Source organism: Ctenopharyngodon idella, chromosome 17 (assembly GCF_019924925.1).
Source record: "Ctenopharyngodon idella isolate HZGC_01 chromosome 17, HZGC01, whole genome shotgun sequence".
Lineage (NCBI taxonomy): Eukaryota > Metazoa > Chordata > Actinopteri > Cypriniformes > Xenocyprididae > Ctenopharyngodon > Ctenopharyngodon idella.
In genome coordinates this window covers 29,468,484-29,478,722 of record NC_067236.1, presented here as the reverse complement: position 1 = coordinate 29,478,722, position 10,239 = coordinate 29,468,484, and the positions used below count along the sequence as shown (strand labels likewise).

Here is a 10,239-nt window from a genome sequence, read left to right as displayed (position 1 = left end):
AGAGTTGCAGTACTACTGGGAAATAAAGTAGGTACAGTGTGTTCTGTTCCACCATATCCAACATCCATATCAAAACCGCTGGGAGTATTTCCACCTCACATGAGAGACCTCAGAACTGCAAACAGGTTCAGATAAGCACCTTATATGGATGCTGAAACCATCAAAGTTCATCCTGCACATCCTGTTCCAGGATCATTAAATCCATCTAGAAACCATTCGTTTGTGACATTAGAGATGTGATGTGCGTTAAAAGCAGGTTCGTTCTACAGAATGAACGCAATGTGCTACAAACTATCTTTAAAATTCCAATAATTGATTTGGCACAGGACCAGAGCAACAGATGGACCATTGACAGACTGTTCAAACAGGCCCGCTCTGCCCGCATCCAGACGAACATGTTGGCAAGGTTACACTGTCATAGTCATCAGCAAGACTCCAGCCATGAGTGAGTGAGTGAGAAGATGACACATAAATCCCTGTCCTCCTCCGTTTTTAGAAATGACATTTCGAACAGCTCCCAAAACCAGACAGAACTGGTTTAGCACACGATGCAGTGCACGTAATTCAATTCCAAACTGAAATGAAGTAATGCGTCCTGATATTTGCTCACAAAGCACATTTTTGAAATATAATATGCTCCAATAGCCAATTTTCCATAACAAAAAACAATACTATATTATCAGTTTCCTTATTAAATACTACTAATATTACTCAATAGTGCTTCTTCTGCATAAAGCTGCAGAATAATATGCCCTTCTCTGAAATCATAACCAGTTTTCAACAAAGAGTTAACCACCCCCTATCTGCACTCCCAGCCATTCCAGCCCATCAGGAGCCTGCATCCCTCTCGACCAATCACAGCGCTTGAAGGTGATGTCATGCTTTATCTAGCAGAGGTGGTGCTGATGCTGCCAGGTTGAGCATCCAAACAGCAGCAGACTGTCAGACTGAACACGAGGAAAAGACTCTGACAGAAGACCACAGCACACTGTCGGTGAGTTAAGGTGAAATTGTATATCATAACCGGTTATTTATTGGATTATGCTTTTGCAGGACACTGCTGATCTGTTGGACTAATGCGATTTGAAGTTTTATTAACTAGGGAAAGTTCAGTTTTGTTCTGTATTAAGTAGTCCGGCGTTCCTTAGATTATGTTGCACTGCAGATTTGCATGCTTGCAAGATTTAGATTTGAGATACCTCATGCAGCCAGGCTTATATGGAAATGCATATGTATTTTTTGCAACTGTTTAGAGTCTTATTACCACAATTTAGAAAGCAGTTGTGCTTAAAATCATGTTAATGCAAGGTGCTTTGCATAGTGCAATGTGAAAAATAGGAGAGGAGTGGAAGAAAGTGCATCGCTTATTTTAAAAAGGGCAAAGTGTGCATTGGAGGTCCTGCAGTGAGCGTGCTAGTCTGCGCTGTGGGTGTTACTGAGAGGTGAGATTATATGTTGGTGTGCAAAAGGCCACGGCCCCTTCATAAAGCGGCACAACCTCTGCTTTCAAAACACCAAGCTATTATTTTAATCAGAAAGCAGTGGGAGGTTAAGAAAATGACTTGCATCATGAGCTGCAAACAAATGCATGATGCTTAAAAGACAATGCTCTTGGGTTATGTTCCAAAGCATGTATTATTTATTATATCAGCTGTGTTGCTGCATTAATAAAACAGGAGCTGATTTTTGCTTTGTGCATCCCTCATGAGTGGGAAAAGGATGCACATTCTCAAAAAAGAGTCAACATTTTCGGCCTTTATGCTGGGAATGGACCCATAAAAGAGTTGAGATGCTTTATAGAATAAGCCCATGCATTGAAAATGTCACGAAGTTTCAAAGGTGTTAGCGGGTGCAGCGATCGTGAGCGTGGGAAATGTGGGGGCACAGCGAGGACAGAGGCAGGACGAAGGCGCGTAGGCTGAGAGATGATCATCAACCCTAAACAAACCAGATTCATTCATGCTCTCTTTTGTGAACGATTGCTATCAAGTACTTTGTTTTGTGGATTTGAAGAGATTTATCCATAGTATGCATACTACTACATGCTTAGATGTAGCTGTGTGATACTCTTACACTGCAAACAAGGCGTTTACTTGAGAAGCCAAATTGTGTAAGAGAATACATCTTGATTATTATTATTATTTTCAAAAACTAAAACTTGATGCAAAATGCTTAATCTGATGGAATTTTGCCTTTATTTTTAATTTATTGTTTTATGATTTATTTATTTAGTATAAATTGTTAATTTGGAGTTGATCATAATCTACATTTCCTTGTGATGCTAAACCTTGTGGGGCCTTTAGAGGACAAAGACATCCGCGAGAATGGATTGACTGGTTTCTGATTACATCATCGTTTCTCTCTCCTGTAGGATCAGCTGAGTTTGAAACGCCTCAGAGGACTCAGAAGAAGGAAAGATGACTCTTGCAGGTACGTGTACGTCCAGCTGCTCGTTCACATGTGAACTCGTAAGTGTTAAATCGAACAGAAGGAATGATGTGTGAGCACATGGCATCAGTGGCATTAGCTCAAAATAAGTGTCTTTTTTTCTCTTGCAGCATACAGAGAGAAGATGAAGGAGCTCCCTCTAGTGTCGTTCTTCTGCTCCTGCATCCTACCAGAGCCTCGGGAAAAGCCCACCAAGAAAACACAAGGTACCTTAAAGGCTTCCATAAAAGTCTCAGATCTAAAATCTTTGTTTATGTCTGTTCTCCATCATGATTTTAAGTTTATTTGATCTAATTTTTTCAAAATGAATTATTGTGGATCTTTTGTTTTAGATGTTGTGGACCTCAACCTGTGCATCATTAAAGATATGGAGGTGATCGAGCTAAACAAGCGGTCATCGGGCCAGGCCTTTGAGGTCATCCTCAGACCGCCGTCTTTTGATGGTCAGAGGGAATTTCATCCCACTTTCCCACCTCGCAGGGACCCTTCGCTGGAAGAGATCCAGAAGAAACTGGATGCTGCTGAGGAGAGAAGAAAGGTGAGGAATACATCATGATGGAAGATAATTAACATGTGTGATTATTATAGCTTTCACTTGCATATCTATAACGGAGATATGATTTTGCTTACCATAAATGCATCAATTTTAACTTTACATTCAATAAATGTAAGACAACTTCAGATAGATATTTCAAAGCTGGATATGCTCAGTGTTTTAGTATTATTCATATACTATTATAGTTTTTATTTATCAGCTTTACTTTATATTTTCAGTTTTCATTTTAGTTTTTGTTTAGTTTAAGTAATTTTGATTAACTTAATTTTGTCCTTTTTATTTATTGGTGTGTTTTTTAAATTTTTATAGCTTTAATGAATTTTTTATTTAATTTTAGTACTTCAACTTCAATTTATTTCAGTCTGTTGCCAAGGCCAGTTTGTTATGTAATATTTTATTTGATTTCAGGTTTGTTTCATATACAGAAAATTATTTTAACAACACTAGATATGTTTTTAGTTGAGTCTCATATTGAGTTAGAATCTTATGCGTTATCTCCACAGTGTCAGGAAGCTGAACTTCTGAAGCACTTGGCTGAGAAGAGAGAACATGAACGAGAAGTGGCCCAGAAAGCCATAGAGGAACACAACAACTTCATCAAGATGGCCAAAGAAAAACTGGAGCAAAGAATGGAGATTAACAAAGAGAACAGGGAGGCCCACATCGCTGCCATGCTGGAACGTCTTCAGGAGAAGGTACGGTGACATCCTAACCCAGTTTCATTTTTAAAGGTACACCACTAGTGGCACAAAAAGGAATTGCAATCTGTTTGTTTGAGTGGCTTAAAGGGATTTGAAAATTACCCAATGATTTACTCACCCTCAAGCCATCCTCGGTGTATATGCATATCTTCTTTCAGACAAACACAATCGGAGTTATATTAAAAAATATCCTGGCTCTTCCAAGCTTTATAATGGTAATTTTGAAGCCCAAAAAAATGCATCCATCCATCATAAAAGTAATCCATACGGTTTCAGGGGGTTAATAAAGACCTTCTGAAGCAAAGCAATAGGTTTTCGTAAGAAAAATATCCATATTTAAAACTTTATTAACTATAATAATCAACTTCGGACAAACATCCATACGCAAATCGACTTCTGACCTCTGACGCAACCTCTCGCGGTTCAAACAAATAGGGCTGTGCAACAAACTCAAGCTCCTTTTCTCTTATATCGAAATCCTCCGGCATTTTTATTGAAAAATTCACATTTTAGACTTCTAATTCGTGACTGTGTTTTGTTTATCTTCTGCTCTTCTGTGTTCGTCATTACGTCCTGCGTCGTGTCAGAGGTTATGGTTGTTTACCAGAAGCTGGTTATTATAGTTGTAAATATGGATATTTTTCTTAAAAAAACCAATTGCTTCGCTTTAGAAGGCCTTTATTAACCCTCTGGAGCCGTGTAGATTACTTTTATGATGGATAGATGCACTTTTTTGGGCTTCAAAAATGTGAGTGCCATTCACTACCATTATAAAGCTTGAAAGAGCCAGGATATTTTTTTTTTTTTTTAAATAACTCTGATTGTGTTTGTGTGAGAGAAGATAGTCATATATACCTAGAATGGCTTGAGGGTGAGTAAATCATGGGATAATTTTCATTTTTGGGTGAACTATCTCTTTAATATACAGGTAGTAATATAAGCTCAATCGATGGTGTGAGTTTAAGGCATGACTATCTGAATGTTTTGGAAATAGGCATTATTTTTGCAATTCTGTTTGGTGCCACTAGGAAGATCTTTTTAAAGCTTGGACACTTTAGGGTTGAGATTGAGCTATTATTTAATAGTTTTTCTTCCTTTTGTCTTGTATTTTTCCAGGACAAGCATGCTGAGGAGGTGAGGAAAAACAAGGAACACATGGAACTGGACTGGCAGTAGAATCAAGAGCAATTCTTGTCCAAATTTTTCAAAAGCAAACAATAAAATAAGGCCTAGCAGGTCCTAGTCATGCGAAGAAAGGCTGTGCTTTGGAATTGGCAACGATTTGAAGGCCTATCTTGCGATATTTGCAGCGAAAGATACTATATTCTTGTGTTTGCTGCAGTACAAAACGCAGTGTATTGTGGATGTGGAATTGGGCATCATTTGGAAAATGACAAAAAGTTGTTTTGTTGATTTGTTAGCCGCCAAACTATGTAAAATGCATGCATCATCTGTTTCTTTAGTAATAGCTTAGCATGAACTGATAGGATAAAGATAATGAACAACGAGGCAGATGGAAACTACAGAGTAACCAAGATGTGTATTTGTGTTGTTCTGCTGTGAATTAGCTGTTTGTAACATTATTTGTGTATTCAAAGAGGTGTTGTGTACTTAGTACTGTAGTTCTGCTTTGTATTTATGTGTCTTAGTAGAAGAATCACAAAAAAAAACAGTAGAATATTTGTTAGTTACCTGACAACATATAGTGTATTAAATGTGGCCAAAATCAACGTTTTAATGTGTTTGCATGCTGTGAATCTCTTGATAAAACTTGTGAAAAGCCATTTGGTGTGTGAATGTGTGGTCTTTGTCCTGATATTAATTGCTATATCTCTGAACTTTATGTTCCAGGTGCCTTGAGATCTTCCCACAACACACGCTGATCATATGGGAGAACATTCACCAAAGGACTGACTATCACGCTGAGCTTATTAGCTTGGATCATATGAGATTATGACTCTGAAACCCGATTATGATATCATTATATCATTGTAAGGTACGATGGCCATGTTGTCAGATGAACGGAACTGGCTGGCCAGCAAAGATTGTGAAGGAATCTTTAATACCTTAATCTGAGAAAAACAGAGATGTGTTTGTCTCTGTGACGAGCTTGTATGCCAATAGTGCCAAAAATGAGTGAATGTGAGTGGTAACTTTGTTTGTTTATGAATATTTGAGTGACGTTTGGACGGTTTCATGTACTTTGCCCATGTGGATGCAGTCAGTTTGTCTTCTGTCCTGTCTTTAAGGCTCTATTTTTGGTAAACTGCTCAAGCTTTTGCCGCTGTACATATGTTCACTTGCCTCATGATCAGCTGGTGTCTGATTTGGCTATATAAGTCTGTACAGAAATTGTGATATATTTTAGAGGCAGAGCGAATTAAAGGACTGCTGGTATAGTTTTGTCCTTGTGACTTCCTTGTTTTAGATTTTGAATTTTTTAAAATGCTTCCAAAAAAAGAAAAAGACCATCAGAACAATCGTTGTAATATTTTTTTCTCATTTATTGCAACCTTAAAACACATTTGGATCAATAAATAAATAATTAATACAGATTATTTTAATTAAAAAAAAAAAAAAAAAAAAAAAAACAGTGAAAATAAATAACCTACATTTACAAACACATATTTAATGACATTAATAAATTAGATTATTAGACAGGTGATGATGAATCCGATTCTTCAGAAATGTTTTAATATCAAAATAAAGCAAAAAAAAAATCAAATAAATCTCAAATATATAAATCCAAAAATACAGTTGAAATAAATAAATATCCTACATTTGCGAACACGTACATATGTGATTATATAAATAAATTATAAAGTCTTAAGTCTTAAGCCTTAAGTTTTAGAATAGTAATACTGTCACATCAGTAGATCTGTAACTCCATTAGATTCCTCGTTTTAAACGTGTTCTACATATGGACGAATGCAGGTGCATCCCACTGCGATGGTTTTGTACTCAATTCTAAAGGAATAGTTGTGCTTTTCTCCTCGAATTCTCCTCAAGACCATGATTTGGGTGTAAATAGGTTGGGACAGGTAATCCTCACTGCCATCGATCAAACATCCAGTCAGCGAACACTTCGCCTCTGCGATGCTAGAAGGGTACAGGTTCTCGTCATGCGTAAACCTATGAAACAAAATGAATCATGTGCAATTTTAGGTTAGCGGGTTGAAACAGTCTCATTCTAATTCTAAAAACAACAAAGAAGCTCTTAAAAATAAAGTTTCCAAAAGGGTGAGGGCCATTTTGGGTTCCCCAAAGAAGCTTTCAATGAAGAGCTCTTAGAAGAACCATTTTTTTAGTGTGAAGATCATTTTAATAATCTGAAAAAACTTTTATATATATATATATATATATATATATATAAAGAAGAACATTTTCTGCAATGGAAAGGTTCCATGGTTCTTCATGGAACGAATGATTCCAATTTTTATGGGTATATAGGACAAGGTCTTACGTGTAGGTCCATGGAGAGATGGAGTCGTTGTTTAATGGACGGATCGGTTTGGCCGCCTTAAACTCAGAATCCAAGATCAACCGGTATGATGAAGATGGATCCGATTCATCTGATGACCTGTGGTGGCCGCTTCCTTTCTTCGGAAGATGCTTCGAAGGTGCCCCCTCAGCTCCAAATGATATTAAAACGAGCCCCATCATACAAGCCACCTGTGAAACACAAACACCGTCATTTCATACTCATTTTTGTGACTTCAGCAACAAAAATCGCCAGTATAGATAGCAGGTCATCTTCTAACATTTCAGCAATACTCACCACGAGGACCTGGATGTTTAACGCTGATGACATTGTTGCATTCATTTGTCTCAAGGTTTTGACTTTATCTTTTCAGATGTCTTCTGTCAGTCCTATGCCTAGCTGTTCTACATTTGCAGTGGTAAGTGCAGTTTATATAGAGAGGCCTGTTCGTGCATTCGCAGTGGTGTAGGTGCGTTTCCTGTGATGAATTTTAGCCTTTGATGGTATTTTATGTCGTCATATTCAATGTGTCAGCAAAAATGCTTTTCGGTATTGAGTATATCACAGTATATGCTTTGTGTTTTAAACAATATGATGTACCTATAGACTTCACAATTTTATCCAAAAGCATACAGTGTTCTGTTTCATTCTAAGATGCGATATAAGCATTTTCTTCTGGAAATCACCTTTCTGAGGCTTGTTTTTTTGTTTTTTTCTGGACCCAAAGTGAATTTTAGTAGATGTATGAAGTCATTGATGTCATAGCAGAACTATTGATATGTTCCACTAACGTTTGGACCCCATTGACATTCATTGTATTTAAGAAAAAAATCTTATTCCACAAAAAAAAAAAAAAAGTCATACATGTTTTAAATATGAAAAATGCTGTAAATATAAAAAATGCTGTATTTTCTTTCATTACATAAGATAACAATATATGTACCTCCAAACAAATGCAAATTCAAGAGATTTCCTCAGATCTAACGTCAATCTTCTGAGCCATTTTTCCAATAAATTTTCACCAACTGGTGAATTTTAGTGGATTTATGGAGTCACCGATGTCAGAACTATGGACACGTTCCATCCATATCTAATGCAATGGAATTCATACATATCTGAAGTGTCTAGACGCATTTGTGGCCACATATTGTTTACTGCACCTTAGCAACCAAGTTACTAACATAACCTACTTTCTTTGACAGACGTCTCACATTTATTCAGATCAAAAGGTATATATTAGTATGCTGAATTAAAGTCTTGCTGAATATGATTCTGACCACTGTATTTCAGCCCCCACATTGTCTTTTGTTAATGCTAGTGACCTCGATTGACATAGTTTGCAGAAAGTCATTTAGACATGAAGACTTCCGCCCCATTGTGTGTAAAGGTTTGCATCTCACCGATGCACAATTTCCCACCGGTGCTGGTTTACGACTGCGTCAGATGCGGTACAGTTGTGGTCTGACCCTCTCCTACTCTGAAATTTCTAAGGATTGAAATGGAAAAGGCAGGGCCACATGTGACTCAGAATTGATGCAGATGCAATTGACAGTAATACAATAAACGTAATCCCCCGAAACAGTTTGACAGCGTTAAGTCTATGCATTTCAAAAATGTTCTTCTTGTGAGCATAGATAATAAATATTGTTTGTAGTTTATAATCCTTTATGATTTTAAAGGGTTAGTTCACCCAAAAATGAAAATTCTGTCATTAATTACTCACCCTCATGTCGTTCCATCTTCAGAACACAAATTAAGATATTTTTCATAAAATCTGATGGCTCAGTGAGACCTTCATTGCCAGCAAGATAATTAACACTTTCAATGCCCAGAAAGCTACTAAAGACATATTTAAAACAGTTTGTGTGACTACAGTGGTTCTACCTTAATGTTATGAAGTGATGAGAATAAAAAATAAATAAATTATTCAACAATATCTAGTGATGGGCGATATCAAAACACTGCTTCATGAAGCTTCAAAGCTTTACTAATCTTTTGTTTCAAATCAGTGGTTCAGAGCGTGTATCAAACTGCCAAAGTCACATGATTTCAGTAAGCGAGGCTTCGTTACGTCATAAGTGTTTCGAAATTTCAATGGTTCACCACTGGGGGGCGTTACTTTGGTAGTTTGGTACACGCTCCGAACCACTGATTCGAAACAAAAGATTAGTAAAGCTTCGAAGCTTCATGAAGCAGTGTTTTGAAATCGCCCATCACTAGATATTGTTGAATAAAGTTTTTGTTTTTTGTTTTTTGGAGCACAAAGAGTATTCTCGTCGCTTCATAACATTAAGGTTGAACCACTGTAGACACATGAACTGTTTTAAATATGTCTTTAGTAGCTTTCTGGGCATTGAAAGTGTTAATTATCTTGCTGGCAATGCAGATTTTATCAAAAATATCTTAATTTGTGTTCTGAAGATGAACGAAGGTCTTACGGGTGTAGAACGACATGAGGGTGAGTAATTAATGACAGAATTTTCATTTTTGGGTGAACTAACCCTTTAAAATACTTAACTTAAAGGAAAAATTCAGTCATGATGTTTGAAAACTGTATGAATTTATTTCAAACGGGAACGCAAGAAGATATTTTGAAAAATGTTAAGGTCCAAACAATATTGTTCCACAAAAGAAAAAAGGTCATACTGGTTTGAAACAACATGAAAAAAAATTCATTTTTGGATGAACTATCCCTTTAAAAAATATTTCTGTATGTTCATAAACCATAAAGGACCGTTGGATATGTGACGCAGGCCTCTGACCTACTTCTTGGAGTTTCAAAATGTCTAGGAATCTCTTACTTTCATACTCATGAAAAGGATTTCAGTTACTTAACGTCCATGAATTGGGGTTTTAGTAGTGACCCACAAAAGACCACAAATTTGGAGACTCTTCAAAAGAGCTGAATCACTAACCCCGGTTTCCACGCAACATATTGGTTACTACATTTTCACAGTTTCATCACTTGTGAGATTATTTCAACATTCCTACTCTGATTTTTTTTTTTTTTTTACTATGGAAGGCATTTCTATTTAATTTCTATTAGTATTCAT

At 36.7% G+C, this 10,239-nt stretch overlaps 2 protein-coding genes across 4 annotated transcripts; one reads left to right on the top strand and one right to left on the bottom strand.

Annotated features, from left to right (window-relative positions):
- Positions 1-891: 891 nt before the first annotated feature.
- stmn4l (stathmin-like 4, like) lies at positions 892-6,102 on the top strand. Of its 3 annotated transcripts, XM_051868657.1 has the most exons (7): positions 892-994; positions 2,372-2,430; positions 2,559-2,654; positions 2,781-2,986; positions 3,508-3,699; positions 4,822-4,839; positions 5,557-6,102. In XM_051868657.1, exons 2-7 carry the CDS (start codon positions 2,418-2,420, stop codon positions 5,563-5,565), a joined length of 534 nt encoding a protein of 177 aa, XP_051724617.1. In that variant the 5' UTR covers positions 892-994; positions 2,372-2,417; the 3' UTR covers positions 5,566-6,102. The 3 variants fall into 3 exon arrangements, with proteins under 3 accessions (XP_051724617.1, XP_051724614.1, XP_051724615.1); XM_051868654.1 differs by lacking the exon at positions 5,557-6,102 and having other exon boundaries at positions 4,822-5,489; XM_051868655.1 differs by lacking the exons at positions 892-994; positions 5,557-6,102 and adding an exon at positions 1,960-2,110 and having other exon boundaries at positions 4,822-5,489.
- Positions 6,103-6,382: 280 nt separating this feature from the next.
- On the bottom strand, positions 6,383-8,276 carry il17a/f1 (interleukin 17a/f1). The gene is made up of 3 exons (XM_051868658.1): positions 7,484-8,276; positions 7,169-7,377; positions 6,383-6,837 (listed from the first exon to the last, which is right to left on the bottom strand). The coding sequence occupies exons 1-3, from the start codon at positions 7,526-7,528 to the stop codon at positions 6,609-6,611; spliced, it is 483 nt and encodes a 160-aa protein (XP_051724618.1). The 5' UTR covers positions 7,529-8,276; the 3' UTR covers positions 6,383-6,608.
- Positions 8,277-10,239: the final 1,963 nt, after the last annotated feature.